General features: G+C 53.5%; 1 protein-coding gene and 1 long non-coding RNA gene across 2 annotated transcripts; one reads left to right on the top strand and one right to left on the bottom strand.

Moving 5' to 3' along the window:
* Positions 1 to 680: 680 nt before the first annotated feature.
* Slc26a9 (solute carrier family 26 member 9) lies at positions 681 to 15,864 on the bottom strand. The gene is made up of 16 exons (XM_075987862.1): positions 15,418 to 15,864; positions 14,629 to 14,781; positions 14,254 to 14,336; positions 13,443 to 13,590; positions 12,655 to 12,768; positions 12,410 to 12,487; positions 11,004 to 11,099; positions 9,250 to 9,356; positions 8,519 to 8,588; positions 8,337 to 8,429; positions 8,087 to 8,200; positions 7,299 to 7,580; positions 6,430 to 6,484; positions 5,612 to 5,754; positions 4,667 to 4,738; positions 681 to 3,033 (listed from the first exon to the last, which is right to left on the bottom strand). Exons 1-16 carry the CDS (start codon positions 15,580 to 15,582, stop codon positions 2,986 to 2,988), a joined length of 1,821 nt encoding a protein of 606 aa, XP_075843977.1. The 5' UTR covers positions 15,583 to 15,864; the 3' UTR covers positions 681 to 2,985.
* Positions 15,556 to 16,005, top strand: LOC142858531 (uncharacterized). Its single transcript, XR_012912035.1, has 3 exons — positions 15,556 to 15,653; positions 15,704 to 15,798; positions 15,849 to 16,005. It is a non-coding gene; the product is annotated as an uncharacterized LOC142858531 (long non-coding RNA).
* Positions 16,006 to 16,380: the final 375 nt, after the last annotated feature.

Below are 16,380 nucleotides of genomic sequence, written 5' to 3'. Positions count from 1 at the left end.
TCTCCTCTCCACTCTGTCCTTCTGTTCCTCTTATCTCCTTTCTCCCACTGTTAGAAAACAAAGTTGGGAACTGGTCTAGCTTGTTAGACCCAAGCCCTGTTATCTGTGTTGTATTTCACATTTGGGAGGGAAATCAGGATTAGATCGTGTCCCTCATGAGGCTTTGCTAGGTGGTGGTGGTGCTGATCTCTGGTAGTCATTCACAATGGAGAAGCGTTGATGAAGGGAGGGTCGGCAGAAGGTATGAGGAGAGTTTGGCTGTGTGTGTGTCATGTAGCCAAGGCTGGCCTCAAGTTCATTGTGTAGCCAAGGATGGCCTAGAACTCTCGCTCCCCTTGCCTCTTCCTCCCAAATACTGGGATTACAGGTGTGTGGATTACACTAAACTGCTCAGCCTCCTTTTGTGGTTTCAGAAGCACAGAGCTGGTTGGCAGGGCTGACGCCCGCCCGAGTAAGAGGCCCCTCTGCTCTGTCTCCTCCCTCCAGTCTGCTTTCTGACTGGCTCGTGTGAATGCATTCATGGCGAGGAGTGGGCAAGCAGGCCTGGAGGCTGTCTAGGAGACACCTCAGAATCCTTCAACCTCTTCTCAAGAGTGGTACGGAGCAAAATCGGCCGTTTGGAGGGCTCTTTTCACCACCCTTTAAAACCCATGTCACTACGTACGCACAGCCACGTTTCAAGACCAGTTTATTACCAAAACACACAAAGGAGACTGGCATTTAAATAAGTTATACAAATATCTCAAGAGGTAAGGTTTGCAGCCCTCCCAGGAGCCTATGTCACAGGTCAGTGTCTGTAAGAACATCCACAGCTGTTGGAAATCTGGGTTCTTCTGTTCCCTCGCCCCCTCCCTTCCTGCCTCAGTCGTGTCCAAAGCCGCAGTCTGTGTGACGCTCACAACCTTCCCCAAGAGCGGTAGCTGTGGAGTTCTCTTCAGCACCTTTTTGGTCCCCCTGCCCCCTGTGTTTCTAATGACACCTTCGCCTTGTGGTCTGTGAGAGAATGTAGCATGTGGCAGATCCTTGCTCCCCTCCCAAACAAGCCCCAACCCCAGGCCATCGTGAATCAGTAATCCCTCTCAGTCCCAGGCCTGACCTGCAGGTTAATGGGATCAAGACACTTGGTCCAAAGGGGACTTATAAAATGTCCTGCGGCTCTGTGACCTTCCAATACTTCTTGGACTTTGGAGGAGGCGGAGTAGGGGAGGGTAAACTGTCATTGGCTGGGGTTCTCTTCCTCCTGGAATTTGGCACTTCGAGTGCTGGGTACAGTGAATCCCAGATAACGTTGTCTTTCAGCCTTCCAAGTTCTGGGCTCCATTGGCAGCCAGATGGCATAATGGATCCACTGAGAAGCAACAGCTGCGGCCAAGAATGTGCTGGCTGTTCGCCAGGGCCCTGTGCTTTAACTACGGAGGAGACTCGCTTGCTCACTAGCTTACTTAACACATGGGCACATAACAAAGGTCAGGCTCAAGTTAGTAAGTGGGATGCTTTCCCAGGTTGGGCCGGCCCAGCCTGAACCCAGCCTGTTGGCACAGGGGTCACTACTGAAGGAACTTGGAGAACAATGAGGAGAGGCCAGATTTTCGGTGTACTTGTAAAAATGGTAGTTTTACAAGACCGTGTGTGTGTGTGTGTGTGTGTGTGTGTGTGTGTGTGTGTGTGTGTGTGTGTGAGAGAGAGAGAGAGAGAGAGAGAGAGAGAGAGAGAGAGAGAGAACGAGAACCTATTTCTTTTCAAGTCACTGGTGGGATGTCTCTAGTTACCTCCTTGTTTTCCTGAGAATTTAATTTCTTTCCTGGGGTTAAAAAGGTCCTGAGATAGTTAAGAGCTCCCTGTAGAGGGAGATCCAATCTGAACTGGTCCTTCACTTCTGCACCCAGTTGGGTGCTGCAGCTAGTACCTTAGGACTCCCTTATCCATGTTGGGACCTCCCCGCATCACTCCGGGCTACAAGCTGATGAGGAAGAGTTCAAACGCCTGGCTCTTTCCAAATGAACATGGCCACCATGGCAGATTTCCCAAGGAGGGGCAACGCGGGCTCCGAGGTCAGGTGGACTGTCAGGTCCAGGGACCACTAGTTTGTCCTGAGTCTGCAGTAGCAGCCTGTTCCCCTCTCCGTGTCTCTAGTACAAAGAGGGATTCTGAAAGATTTTGTGCAGAACGGCTGTTGCCATATCGCTGGAGGATTCTGCTGGTCACCTGTTCCCCAGAATGGAGCAGCATCCAGGCGGGTATGATCCAAGAGGCCAAGTCTGCCCCTCGGTGGGTTGTCCCCGGAGAGGTAGTGCTGACAGTCTTGCAGGTCCTGCCCACTGCCCACACTGGGGCTGAAGTGCTGGACAGCAATGAAGGCCTCAGCAGTCTTAGGACAATGAGAGAAGTGGGCACAGAGACAGAGACGCCTGGATTGGGGACAGTACCGTGTCTTTGAAGCACAAAGCTGACAACTATAAGGCAATTGGAAGGACAAGCTTCCACATTCTAACCCAGTGCATCCCTGAGCCCCATGACAGCCTGAAACCCTCCAAGGCCAAACCACCCAGGCCACAGCCCCGTTTGGACTGTGCTCCAGCTCAGCACAGCTGCCCCTATCTTTCTCTGCTTGGCTCGCTCTTAAGACCGGAAGGCAAGTTGTCCACCAGCTGCCATGGCAGGGCACGGGTAGATGGGCAGAATAAGCTTACTGCCGGGCTGGGCTTGAATGAGAAGGGGAGGTGATGGGTGGGTTCATCAGACTCTCGTCTCTGCCAGTTCTTGTCAGGATGGGCTCTTCTGGCTGCAGAGGCTGAGACGGCTCTCTCCCAGGGAGATGGGGAGGGAGGAAAAGTCAGGAGAGAGGACTGGAGTTGAGAGAGGATCGAGAGCTTTGGCCGATGGACATACTCTTCTTTCTGCCCCTCCCTGTGGTCCTGGGCTTATTGTCCGTGGAAATCCCAGGTGCTACGTGCTCAGGAGGCAGTATGGGAACCAAACGGGCCCTCACAGTGCAGTCAGGGTCTCTGTGTGAAACATGCTCCCAAACATCTCCTGCAGAGACCACAGGGAAGAAGGGTGAGAGTGAGGGAGTGATAGACCTGCTGGAGTCAGAGAGGCTTCAACTGAGGGGGGATTATGTACCGCAGGCCAGAATAAAGCATAGCGAGCCAGACGGTGTATGCAGCTAAGCAGAGGAGGGGCAGGCTAACATAGGTGTGAACTGGTACCGGGTGATGGAGCAGAGGAGGGGCAGGCTAACATAGGTGTGAACTGGTACCGGGTGATGGAGCAGAGGAGGGGCAGGCTAGCATAGGTGTGAACTGGTAACGCGTGATGGAGCAGAGGAGGGGCAGGCTAGCATAGGTGTGAACTGGTAACGCGTGATGGAGCAGAGGAGGGGCAGGCTAGCATAGGTGTGAACTGGTAACGCGTGATGGAGCAGAGGAGGGGCAGGCTAGCATAGGTGTGAACTGGTAACGCGTGATGGAGCAGAGGAGGGGCAGGCTAGCATAGGTGTGAACTGGTACCGGGTGATGGAGCAGAGGAGGGCAGGCTAGTATAGGTGTGAACTGGTACTGGGTGATGGAGCAGAGGAGGGGCAGGCTAGTATAGGTGTGAACTGGTACTGGGTGATGGAGCAGAGGAGGGGCAGGCTAGTATAGGTGTGAACTGGTACTGAGCAATGGAGACAGTGTTAGTAGCATCTAATTGTGAATTGTGTCCCATTGGCCTGTGCTACGTGGTTTTTCTTTTTTACACTTTCCTTTCTGAGTGTCGCCTCCATTTTTTTTTTTTTTGTGAGGCAACACCAAGGTGAAGATTACAGAAGCTGTATTATTTGTGCTGGAGATTCCAATGGAGCTCAGAAATCAGCCTGGTAGCTCAGCTATCTCTCACTTGTCATCAACACTCTGAGTGACACACTCGGAGGATCATGGTACTCAAACCAGAAAAGAATGGGAAGACAGATGCTATTTTTAACAGACCCAGATCCAGATTTCTCTAAACTTAGTCACTTGCTTTCTTTTAACTCAAGGGACTGGAATGGCGATAAATTTCACAGGCCCCAAGAAGGCAGTAACAGCTTGTATTGCATAGCTGTCAGTTCTAAATGTTTAACCAGTTGCTGTAATAATTCATTTATGCCCCCAAACATCAGTTCTCCCAGAATGCAGCTTCCAAAGAACAGGGGCCTTTGTTCACGGCTGTTTGCCCACCTGCAACAGTGTCAGGCAGGCGGTAGGTGTTCCACAAACACCTCATGAGTTGATTAAAGATGAGTGGCCTCTTCTGCCAGTCCTGGCGGCAGGGGGACAGATTAACTAAATGTCTCTTACTTTACCGATAATATCGACAGACCCAGTGATGTCACACGGCTTAGCCACGATCACAGGGTTGGCACACTGGAGAGTTAAGAATAGGTAGCAATTCTCTAGGACTTGGTCCAGAGGCTCTTTCATTCCACGGGCTCTGTGTGTGTGTGTGTGTGTGTGTGTGCATGTGTGTGTGTGGGGGAAGGTGGGGTGCTGATGCCGAGAAGAATCAAGATCTATTATTAAAAGAAAGGTGAAACCTTGCCACCCTCAAGGTTACTGCTCTGAACTGGGAGAGATAGCCAACAAGCACCTTCTGTAGAAACGGGTCCTCTTCCCTCTCCTCCCCCACCTTTTGCCCCTCTACTCACCTGCTCTAAGTCCCAATAGCTGGGACCGTCCTCTTCAGAATCATACAGGAAGAACTCAGTGTCTCCTGGAGCCTGAGGGGAAGGAAGTGGGTGCAGGGTGAGTCCGGGTGTCAGAGGTGGGTGCACGGTGGTGGGGAGACTGTTTCCCTCACCCCTTTCCCTGGTCCTCCTCTGCCGGCCTCATGAGACAGCATAGCAACAGGCAGATGCCCATAGGGCCTGGCGTCTCTTGTGGGTGTTACAGGCGGGGAGGCACAGGCTGCCTGAACTTGGAATTCCTTTCCTTTCCCCGGAATTCTGCAAAGGCAGGATCATCAGACTCCTTTTCCTGGCTTTCTCGCTGCACCACTAAGGAGTGTGCATGCATTGTTTGTGTAATTTAAATTATTTATAAATATTAAAACTAGGCTGGAAGAGATGGCTCAGTGGGTAGAGGCATGTGTCACCAAGCTAAAGAACCCAAGTTTAATCCCCAGGACCTACATAACTGGGTATTATTGGTGTAATGACAAAGAACAAGGATTGTCCGAGAGTCCGTGTGGGCAAGGCTCATGAGTCAGAGCGTTCTGCTAGTCTCCCAGGACCTGCAAGTGAGGGGAGGCTGGGTCTGGCTTCTGACGTTTTAGACAGTTGTTTATATCTTTTTCTCACACCATCCACTGAGCTAGTAAATTAAACGTCAAGATGCAGAGACAAAACTCAGCTGCAGCCCCTCCATCCATCTCAGCCTGAAGTCTCCAAGCTGGGGCACCCACCACTACTACAAAACAGTCAAGGGCAATGGTTGATGGTGCCCATTCTACAGATAGGGAAACTAAGGTTCAAGAGCGTGAGGTGGCAGAATTGGTGATGGAACTCAAGCCATCTCTCGTTCTTCCTAACATTCATTGGTCCTCCTGTTTGTGGGAGCTGGAGCCTAGGGTTCTTCAGGTGTGGAGACCTTACCCCTTGGAAGCTGCGTGCTGGGTCTTCTCTAGTGTTTGCCTGGGCAAAGAGGACTGCATCATGAACGCTGGGGAAAACATGATTGCGCTGGACACACCCATCTTCAAAGACACCTCCATGGCTGATGTCATTGTACACCTGGGCTGGAAGGAGGCAGGTGAGGTTAGCTGGAGGGAGGTGCTGGCGAAGATGACAACTGACCCTGCAATATCGGTTCTGGACAGCAGAGGGCAGTATGATCTTGAAAATGCTGAGCCCTCAACCTAGCGCTTGAAGGAAGCTTTCGGATTTGAGAAGTTGTTGCTTGTCAAGGAAAGGTTAATAATACAGCACATTCTGGAGGTGGTTTTCTGGGAGTGTTCACCGAGGGTAAGAGGAATGAGCATGCTCATCACGGGGCTCTGGAAGAGTCCTGCTGGGTGGGTCTGGATATGTGTGCACCCCCTTGGTGTTTCTTTTGTGCCCTTGTGTGCAGTCTGTGCTTGGCATAGCGAATTCAGCGAGTGTCTTTTGCTCTGAGTCCTTGGGGCTGCTTAAAGCTCCCTTTGGAGATAAGTCCCTGGGAATTGGGGTCTCTGGGCTTTCCATGGAAAGGATTTCAGGTTCAACCAGCCAACCCTCCAATTTACACAGCTGGAGACGAACCCCAGGCAGTCCAGAGACTCGGCTAACTAGAGTCAGGGCGCACACAAATTAGTGGTGAGCAGATTAGAATCCTGTCTGCTCTCAGCCACGTGAGCATCCCCCACCCCAGGATGCTCACCAACCGGTCCCCACTGCATCCCCTCTCCAGCCCACCCAACCCCCACTCTTCTTACCATGGATGTTCACCAGAAAGATCTGGACTCCAATCTTCTCATAGGTGGAGCTTAGCTAGAGGGGTTGAGGAGAAGAGGGGAGCGGAAGGAAACGGGGAGGAAAGAAAGGAAAGGAATGCTCTGAGTGGATCTTAAAAGTGACTCACGACACACACACTTCAGAGGCGAGGGAAAACAAACAAGCAACCCCGAGGGCTCTGGCAGCCACAGGCATGAGTGGCAGAGAGCACCCCCTGGAGTGCTGGCCCAAGGCCTCTCTGAAAAGTGGGGCGGAAATGGGGCTTTGCCAGTGTGGCGGGCACTTAAAGTCACATGGCCTTTTTGCAATGCTTGGGACCAAGGCTCAGTTAGGCAGGTCAGTGAAGTCTGGGAATCCAGGTCCAGCCTAGAGAAGCCAGCTGAGCTCAACACCCGAGAATGGCCTGACATAGTCTCTGCTCCCTGATCTCCTAGGTTGCCTCTGTCTGAGTCCTTTTGAGAAATGCCGTCAAACTGACTGTTACAGGGTCACCGAAAAGTGATCAGATGGGTCCTTCTGTTTGGCTTAAGTCTGAGACAAAGCAGTGTTGCATCTTCTTCTCTGGTGAGTGTAGGAAGGGGCAGCAGAGCCAGGGGCCAAGCTGGACTCACTCAGAGGGCCCAAAGTGGGTTCTGGAGACTGATGGCTTGAGAAAGAACCCAGAATGGCCTTGGTGGGCTGAGGCTCAGGGAGCTTGCTCCAGCACCTCACTGTCCTGAACAATGTGTCCAGCCTGCTCACATCTGGGGCAAGGGGTCCTTAGGGTCTGGACGCTCCCTCAGCTAGTTCAAACGAGGGACGTGAATGGGGGTAGGGTGCACGCCCTCCTTCCTGCCCCATGGTGCCTCACCTTGGCTAGGGCTTTGATGCCCATTAAGTCCACAAAGCTGACTCCGCTCATGTCGAGAATGAGGGTGTGGAAGGTGACAAAGGGCGGGACACTAGCTAGAGCATCACTAGGCTCCCTGGGAGACTGAGCGGAGGTGGGCGGCTCACACGAGGCAGCCGTGGAGGATTCTGGGCTGAAGGTGATGTAGGATATGTTGGCGTCACCTGCAGGAGCTTGGTTGTTGTTGGGGTCAGTTGAGGGAGCGCTTTCGAAGTCTTGTTGGAGTTCCTGCAGAGAGACCGTCTGCGGGTGGGAAGGGGACAGTCAGGGACTGTGACAATGAACCCTAAGCAGAGGCAGATCATATTTCAGCTTGGTAGTGTATTCAGGCTTCCCCTAAAGCCCCTTCCCATAGGAGGCCTGCTAGCTTCTCTCTCCCAACCCAAGTGGCGTGAAGGTGGGGGGGGGGACGGGACGACGGGACGACGGGGGGAGGGGAGGACCCTGCAGTTCTCTGAAGCCTCCCCTGCTCGGCTTGAGAGGAAGGCCCTCTAGGGACAGTAGAACTCCCTGTGCGTTTGCCTAAGCCTGCTTCTCCCACCCTCTCGCCCTCACACAGCCTGAGCACCTAGGAAATTCCCACTGGAGATGGGGGCCAGTGGGTCCTCTGGGAGCTGGCAGCCTTTCCCTAGGAGAGTGTCCAGCAGCGCTCTCGGAGACTTCCTGCCTGTCTCTCAATGTGCTGTTGCAGGCTGGGAGCCAGGGGCAAGGCCAGAATGGGCATGGAGGTGGTTCCAGCCTCAGTTCACCTTGGTTTTCATGAAGAGGGATTTCCTCTGTTGTGTGGGCTTCGCCGTCCTCTTCTCCTGCTTCCGGAGATATTTCTGCTTGGCGAGTAATATCTTCTGGGGGTCCATACCTGTCTGTGGGAAGAGGGCCAATAGCAACCTTGACCTCTACCTTTGTGGCGTGGCCTGCCCTGGGAGCCTAGCCCCTTCCTGCTTCCATCTTCTGGCTACTCTCTCTTCAGCCCTCTGGTCAGCAAGGATGGAGCCTTACCTTGGCAATGACTTTTTGCCTGAAGATCTCTGAGTTGGCAAAGTAGAGAGGGGAGCAGTAAGTGACAATCTTAACCCCCTCAATTTCCTGGACCTGTGACAGGGAGACTGAGCTCAGGTCGCAGATAGGTCTTGGAGAGGGGACAGGGTGGAGCAGGGAGGTCCTAAGCTTGGATCACGTACCCTGTTGTAGGTCTTGGGGTTCACATAGATGTCCGTGTCCATGATCTGGGCTAGTGTGGAACCATTTCGACTAGATGAAGAAAAGGAGGATGGAGAGTAAGGATGCTAGTAGCTTGGAGTGATGCTGGGGTGGGGGATGAGAAAAACCAGCCAGGACTCCTGTTCTTATGCAGGCTTGTTGGTTAGTCTTTCTGCCCTGGGGTCGTGGGCCTGGTGGTTTGTGACTGGTCTATAACCAGGCATGTGCTGGTGTAGCCCCCAGACTGGGGGTTGGGGGAGAGGAGGGAGAAGGGTACAGAGGTGACAAGGCCGGGATTTCCTGATTTCTCTTACACCCAGCATTGTCCTTGCCACACCCTGATCTGCTCTGAGGCACCCTCAGCCTGCGCTAATGGCATCCTTTGGAGGAAGGGCACAGAGTCCGTGCTCTGAACTAGTGTTCTCCGGAGGAGGGTCCCATTTGAGTTGAGGTTCTCACAGAGCTTCTTGTGTGCTCCTCCTCATCCCCAGCCCTCTGAACCCATGTTGGTTTGCTCTGGGGTTTTAGGGTGCCAAAGTCAGATAGCTTAGTCTATGCCCACTGTCCTGGCTAGGTTAAGTACTGCTGTGGTCTGGCAGCATGTCCCTTCTCTGGGTCCAGAAGGCAGAAGCTACAGTGCACTATGGGAGATCTTTGCAGACTGGTCCAGTAAACCCATGCTGGGCCAGGGAGGGATGAGGTTGTCACTTACAATTGGGTCTGGAAGATCACAACCAGGATGGAGAAAGCCACACCCACTGCTACACCATAGGGGAGACTCAGGAAGAAGGAGGAGAGGAAGCTGACCACCCAGACGCACTGTGAAGAGAGAGATGTCAAAAGGCATTCTGGGGGGAGTAAAACCGCCCATTGCAGGAAGTCTCCTGGGATTAGCCAAGACCCTAGTCGGCCTGCCTAACTCAGATCTCTCCTTCCCTTCTTACTTCATGTTTGCAGGGAGTCACATGCCGGGACTTTGGTTTCCTTGCCCATTTCTCTTACATTGAGTGCAGCTCTTGAATCCCCCCCCCCCCCCCAGATCTGGGGATTGAATGCAGGGTTTCACGTTCCAGACAAGCTCTCTACCATCGAGCTCCACCCCCACCCCAGTCCTCAGCCTAGTTTTAAAAATAGAATTCTAGCCTTCTATTTTAAGAGATGATGGAAGCATGTACTGAGAGACGGTGTGAGCCGAGAAAGAAGAGCATGCCCAGGTTCAAAGCTGGGTTCTGGACTGTGTGGCTGGGTGAGCCAGTTTCTTAGTTTATGCGGGGAGGGGGGTGATGAGGTCCGTTCTGCAAGAAGACTGAAAGGTCAGAGAGTCATGGGTCCTAGCCTTGCAGGGTGCTCCCGAGTGAATGGAGCCCTCTTCCTGTCTAGCAGTGGATTGTGTGTGCTTGGATGGGGACTCAACCCCTGAACAGAGAAAATTTGGGCCAGGGGTGCTGGTTGTCCCCCAAGGGTCCTCAGGAGCCTCTAAATGGGTCTGGAGGAATCAGCCTCTGTTGGGATTTCTATAGAGACACAGAGTGAAGATCAAGTCACAGGGCCCCATCTGGCTAAGAGGGACTGCGGCCATAGCTGGGAGGTGGGCACCATGTGGTAAAATCAGATCATGTGCTGGGGGAGAGCATTTCATTTCTTCCTGTCTCCACCGCTCACTGGGAGTCCTCAGAGGACCACACAGTTCCTGACATAAAAGATTTCCTTCCATACGTGGTGTGGGAAAGCCTGTGAGTGGCAGGACAGTCCAGAAGCCTGGAGCCCAACAGGGAGTTTCCAGCCAGACTCTTGCTTCCTGCATTGCCTCTGATTTTTGTGGTCCTCCGCAGTGTTTAGTCAGTCTCATCTCTGGGCACCTGTGGGTGGGCTCACGTGGACCTGAGGAGCCCTGTCAACACACTGGAGCCCTCATTGGTACAGCTGAAGCATGAAGCCGAAGCCGCAGGAGGCCTGTGTAGCATGGCACTTTCCCATGGGGATTTATCTCGTCTTCAGGGCCAGCGCATGCCGCAGTACACAGCTCCATCCCACAGACAGATGAGGAAGTAGAACCCAGGAGAAGACTATAAACTTTCTCAGGATCCTGAACTTCTGGCTTTATGTTCTAAGTTTTCTTACTGAACAAGGAGATGTGGGTAGTAAATTATAAAAAGAGTAGCTACTACATTTCGATGATCACACAGGCAACTCAGACCGCACACAGTTCCCTAATCTCATCTTCTTCAAAAGCCATCCCGAAGTCGAATGTGCCCACTTCACAGGCACGGAAGCTGAGGCTTGGAGAGGTAAAGGAATTTGCTATTGGCGACAGAGCCAGGGAGTGGCCGAGTTAGGCTCTCTCCAAAGCCTGCTTCTCAGCCCCTGGGGACTAGGGAACACCAGAGCATCTGCATCAGGCCAGAGCTGCGGGCTGAGAGGAGAGCAGGGGCATCTGTGGGTAACCGGAGACCACCCCACACTTACACAGTCCAGCTTGCTCTTCTTCCACAGGTAGTAGGGGTCGCTGAGTTGCTTGAGGGAGTTCTTGAGGTTGACAGCTATCAGGGCTCCTAGCACAGCCTGGAGAAGCAGAAGAAGAGGAGGAGAACATTGTGTCATTTAAGGCGTCCCCTTCATCTTGTCCTTTCCACACAAAGCTGACCCTGGAGCCCCACAAGACAAAGCTAGAGTTCCGGGGCTCCTTTCCTAAGCGCCCCCTCAGTCCTAGGATTGCGAAGTGAAGCCTGTTAAGCCACACCGCTTATTCTGGGGCTGCCTTTGTATTTCCCTCTCCTGCATCCCTGAGCAGCTCACACCTTACATCCTCGTAAGAGGCGGTGCGGGTGCGGGTACACTGCACTCCCAGACACCTTGCCCTTTATCCTCCAGCCTAGGGATCCAGATCCCAGAAACCAATCCTACATGGTGAGCTGCCTCACCAGACAAGTCAGGCTGTCAACCTCAGTCTCCCCCACCAGTACAAGGAAGGAAAAACGCTCTGTTGTTTACTTCATAGGGCAACTAACAGCAAGGGTGACAGTGGTAGTGTGCAATACATCACGTGCTCCTCCCATTTCCCAATCCATCATGTGCTCCTCCCACTTCCCCATCCATCACGTGCTCCTCCCACTTCCCCATCCATCACGTGCTCCTTCCACTTCTCCATCCATCACGTGCTCCTCCCACTTCCCCATCCATCACGTGCCCCTCCCACTTCCCCATCCATCACTTGCTCCTCCCACTTCCCCATCCATCACGTGCCCCTCCCACTTCCCCATCCATCACGTGCTCCTCCTACTTCCCCATCCATCACGTGCCCCTTCCACTTCCCAACCCATCATGTGCTCCTCCCACTTCCCAACCCATCAAGTGCTCCTCCCACTTCCCCATCTATCACATGCCCCTCCCACTTCCCCATCCATCACGTGCTCCTCCCACTTCCCAACCCATCACGTGCCCCTCCCACTTCCCCATCCATCACGTGCCCCTCCCACTTCCCCATTCATCACGTGCCCCTCCCACGTCCCCATCTATCACATGCCCCTCCCACTTCCCCATCTATCACATGCCCCTCCCACTTCCCCATCCATCACGTGCTCCTCCCACTTTCCAACCCATCACGTGCCCCTCCCACTTCCCCATCCATCACATGCCCCTCCCACTTCCCAACCCATCACGTGCCCCTCCCACTTCCCCATCCATCACGTGCTCCTCCCACTTCCCAATCCATCACGTGCTCCTCCCACTTCCCAATCCATCATGTGCTCCTCCCACTTCCCAATCCATCACATTCTCCTTCCACTTCCCAATCCATCATGTGCTCCTTCCACTTGTAGGGGTTATTCTTCCTGGAGGCTGTCATCATCCCCTGCTCTGGGTTGGGCTCTTACCTTGGGGAGAGGGTACAGATAGGACCCCAGGACCAGCATGGTGATCATCACCACCAGAGACACACACAAGCTTGCCACCTAGTCAGAGAAAGAGCTGGGAGTGAGTGGCTACGGACGCCTCGTGACTCGACCGTTTCCCAGGGAGTGAAAACTAGCTGGGTGAGGATGGCACGCCTATGGCATCTGGAATTCTCTGGCATTGCTCCGTTTCCACTCCTACCCTGGTCCCCTGAGGCAAGGCTCACCTGGGATTTTCCTCCAGCCCCGTCCACAGCCAGGGTGACAGAGAGCGCACAGCAGATGACATGAATCTTGAAAAAGGAGCCGAAGAAGTTGCTACAGCCCAGGGCAATCATCTCCTGTGGAGAGAGGGCAGGGTTGGTGGGGAGTAGGGCTCTGATGTGGGTGGTCATCTGTGTGAGGGGGACTCTGAGGCCTGGTGTAGACCTTAATGCTACCTGACCACACACACTACCTCGGGGTTCAGCCAGTAAACACTACTGCATGGGCGTGAGGGCCTGGGTTCAGATCCCCAGCACCCCTGTAAAAAATATGAACACATAATCCCAGCGCTGAGGAGCCAGAGGCAGGAGGATTCCTCAGAGCTGACTGTCTAGGCAACATAACCAGGCAATGAGCTGTAGTTCCAGTGAGAGACATCAGATGTTAACCTCTGGCCTCCATATGTAGCACACACATACATGTATATGAATTTGCATATACATGTGCACACACACAAACATGTAAACTCGCTCCCCCCAAGACTCCTCACAGAAAGAAAGAAAAGAAAAAAGAAAGCTAAAACCATAGGTCTAGTCCACCAACCCTTAGGTCTAGCCCCTCCCAAACCTTACTGTCTCAACTCAGCACAGAGCCCCAAGACATCTTTATCTCCCCTATTTGAGGAGCTGGGTGTAACCCAGGGCCTCTTGTGTGCTACCACGGAGTCACATCACCAACCCCTCTAAGCTGTTGCTGGTAGGCTTCTGTGGGCCCAGTACCCCTGAGCCCTGCCAGGGGCAGTTGGAGATACCTGATTAGAATCTACGTCATAACCATGCTTGCTGGCGAGGGTCCGGCCCATAGCCAGATTGATGACGTAGCCCACGATTGCCAGGGAGAAGGCTGTGCCCACCATGTCCTTCCACTGCGAAACCACTGGGATCACTGGAGTGGGAAACCTGCAAAGGACCCAAAGAGAGGCAGGGCCCAGGGGTGTGAGAGGAGGGGAGCTGAACCCCCACCATGTATGCCAGGGTTTTATTTGGATGGCTTGTCCCACGTGATCTCACACACTCTAATCCGAAGGCAGGTCCTATCTCTGAAAGGAGGAATTAACTTGTACAGGTCAACAAGTCAGTCAACTGGAGGGCTTCATTTGTTGGTGTCCAGATCCTGATTCTTTGTCCACTAGTTTTTAGACCCACAGACCTGCGGTGCTGTGAGGGCTTGTTCCCCCTCCCCTGTTTCAAGCCCGTAGGGCAAGCCTTGTCCCAGCCGTCCTGGATCCAGTATGGTGTCTGACATAGAACAGATGCTTAAAGAATCTGATGGACCTTAGTGGCTCCCTTTCTGCGTGGGTAAAAGATTATGCACAAGAGCAAAGCTGAAAGCCAGCTATGAGTGGGCCTGAGAGAGGTTTGACTGCGTTCAGTGCATGAAACTTAGGGGCTGGGAGGGTAGCATTTGGGACTCCTTTTCCATGAAGTGGCCACCAAGGGCTGGTTATGTGGCTTTTCTGAGTCAGTTTTCAATTCGGTTTCACTTGGGCCTCTCATCTCCATGAGGGCCACGGCTCTGGTGGAGAACGGGCCGGGGTTGGCCTCTGAGTGATCTGGACTCACCCATGTTGGATCTCTCCCACAATCTGCATGTGATATTTTTTTGGCATCTTGTAGCTCCCAGAGATAGCTGTCGCCACTACCACCTGCAAACCCCAAAGTGGAGAATGGATATGGACTCTTAGTTGGGGCTAAATCGGGGGTCTTTTCTAAATCCTTTCTCTGGGACTCCCAGATCCTACAGTCTTGCCACCTTAAGGCAGTATGTGCATGAGGCAGCCTGGGGATTCACACGGAGGGCCATGCAACGTATTCACATGTGACTTCCTGTCCCGCTGGCTGCCTGCGGAGTGGGTAGAGGGATGGACGGGGACTCCTCTACTCACTGCCCCCATCCTGACCTTCAGAACCCCATCTCCAGGCAGGAAGGATCCTCACCACGATCATCTCCGTAGGGATGGGGAAGTGGATCTTGTGCATGTACCGAGCATTGAGTTCCTTCACCAGCACCAGGAAGACTGCGCTGACCAGGGCGAAGATGAGCGATGCGATGTTGGTGTGGGGGAGGTTTTTGCAAATGTCAATGAAGGTCTAAGGGAGAGAGCATCACAGGCTCCCATCCTTTCTTCCCATACTGCCCTGCCCTTGGGTGCCCGGCCCAGGGGAGACATGCCGCTGGAGACACACAAAGGCAGAACACAGCCCTGGGTGTGGATACCATCCTCTCTCCAACTACCCTCTCCCAAAGCGGGGTGTCAGGAGTGAAGGCGAAGGAGTTACACTTTCTCATATTATTCTTGTGTGTGTGTGTGCATGTGTCAGTGTATGCCACATGTGTGCAGGTGCCTGTGGAGGCGAGAGAGAGGGTCAGATCCTCTAGAGCTACAGTTACAGGGCCTTGTGATCCACCTGATGTGGGGGCTGGGGACTTCAAGATGATATATTTTCTTTCTCTTGTTGAGAGTTTAAACTAAAAGAGAAGGGGCTCCCGGATAAAGGAGTTCAGGCCTTTGAGGAATGGGGTCTCCTGTTCTGCTGGGATTGACCACAGGGAGCCCGAGTGAGTGCATGAGGGTCTGTGTTAGACCTCTTTCCCACAAAGAGAACACATTGGGAAACCCTCTGCCCAATAGCCCAGCCAGCTATCAGAACAAATTAGTTCACTACCTCCTAAGGGTGGGAACAGTTCCTATCCTGCCCCTCCCCAAAGGGTGTTTCTGGACTCACAAAAACGATGGAGCCTGGGCCAGCGTAGGAGGGGATGGTCAGACCAAAGATGTACTTGAGCACGGAGATCAGGATCTGCAGGCCAGCGGCTGTCATGAAGCCCCGGATGAAGGATTCAGAGAGGTAAATGGCAACAAAGCCAAACTGCATGAAGCCCAAGCCCATCTAGAAGGAAGAGGTGAAGAGTCCGCAGTGGGTTGTCTGCTCCAGTTTCCAGGCACATAGCCTGACTGAGAGTCCGCGGTGGGTTGTCTGCTCCAACTGCTGGACACATAGCCTGACCAAGAGTCTGCAGTGGGTCCTCTGCTCCGACTGCCGGGCCTGGCCGAGAGTCCGCAGTGGGGCGTCTGCTCCAACTGCAGGACCCCAAGACTGCCGAGAGTCCACAGTGGGTCGTCTGCACCGACTGCTGGACACATAGCCTGACTGAGAATCCACAGTGGGTCGTCTGCACCGACTGCCGGACACACAGCCTAGCCGGAAGCCTCATGCAATTCCGTGACAGCAGGGACTCAGGGTGAAGAGATCCCTGCAACCTTTCCCCAACATTCTCTGTGACCTGGGCGCCTGCCACCAAACCTTGGTTCCCTCAGCACACAGCCTCTCTGCCACTTCACTACACTGGCTTCGGTTCCTTTATCTTAATATAAATGTGGTCCTCCCCCGGTGCCACCTGTTGCCCGACTGAAATCCCGAGAGTCACACCGCCTTTCCTCCCACAGGCTGCTAACCACGAAGAGCTGGTAATGCTCTTGGCAAAATGTTTCTTCCTCCTACCCGCATCTCCTTCGCCACGGCCACCGCTCTGTCCCTCCTGCCTGGGCCTCTGCACAATCCCTGCCTCGGTTCCACCTGCCAACCATCTTTCTGAGCAAATAGGACCCAAACTGCTGCCAAGAGGACAGACTGCAGACTTTAGGATTGGGCTCCTGCCTACCTTCCTGGCTTCCTCTGACCCTCTGC

Source organism: Microtus pennsylvanicus, chromosome 10, assembly GCF_037038515.1.
Source record: "Microtus pennsylvanicus isolate mMicPen1 chromosome 10, mMicPen1.hap1, whole genome shotgun sequence".
Taxonomy (NCBI): Eukaryota; Metazoa; Chordata; class Mammalia; order Rodentia; family Cricetidae; genus Microtus; species Microtus pennsylvanicus.
The sequence above is the reverse complement of the archived record's forward strand: the minus strand, read 5'-3'. Positions and strand labels throughout refer to the sequence as shown.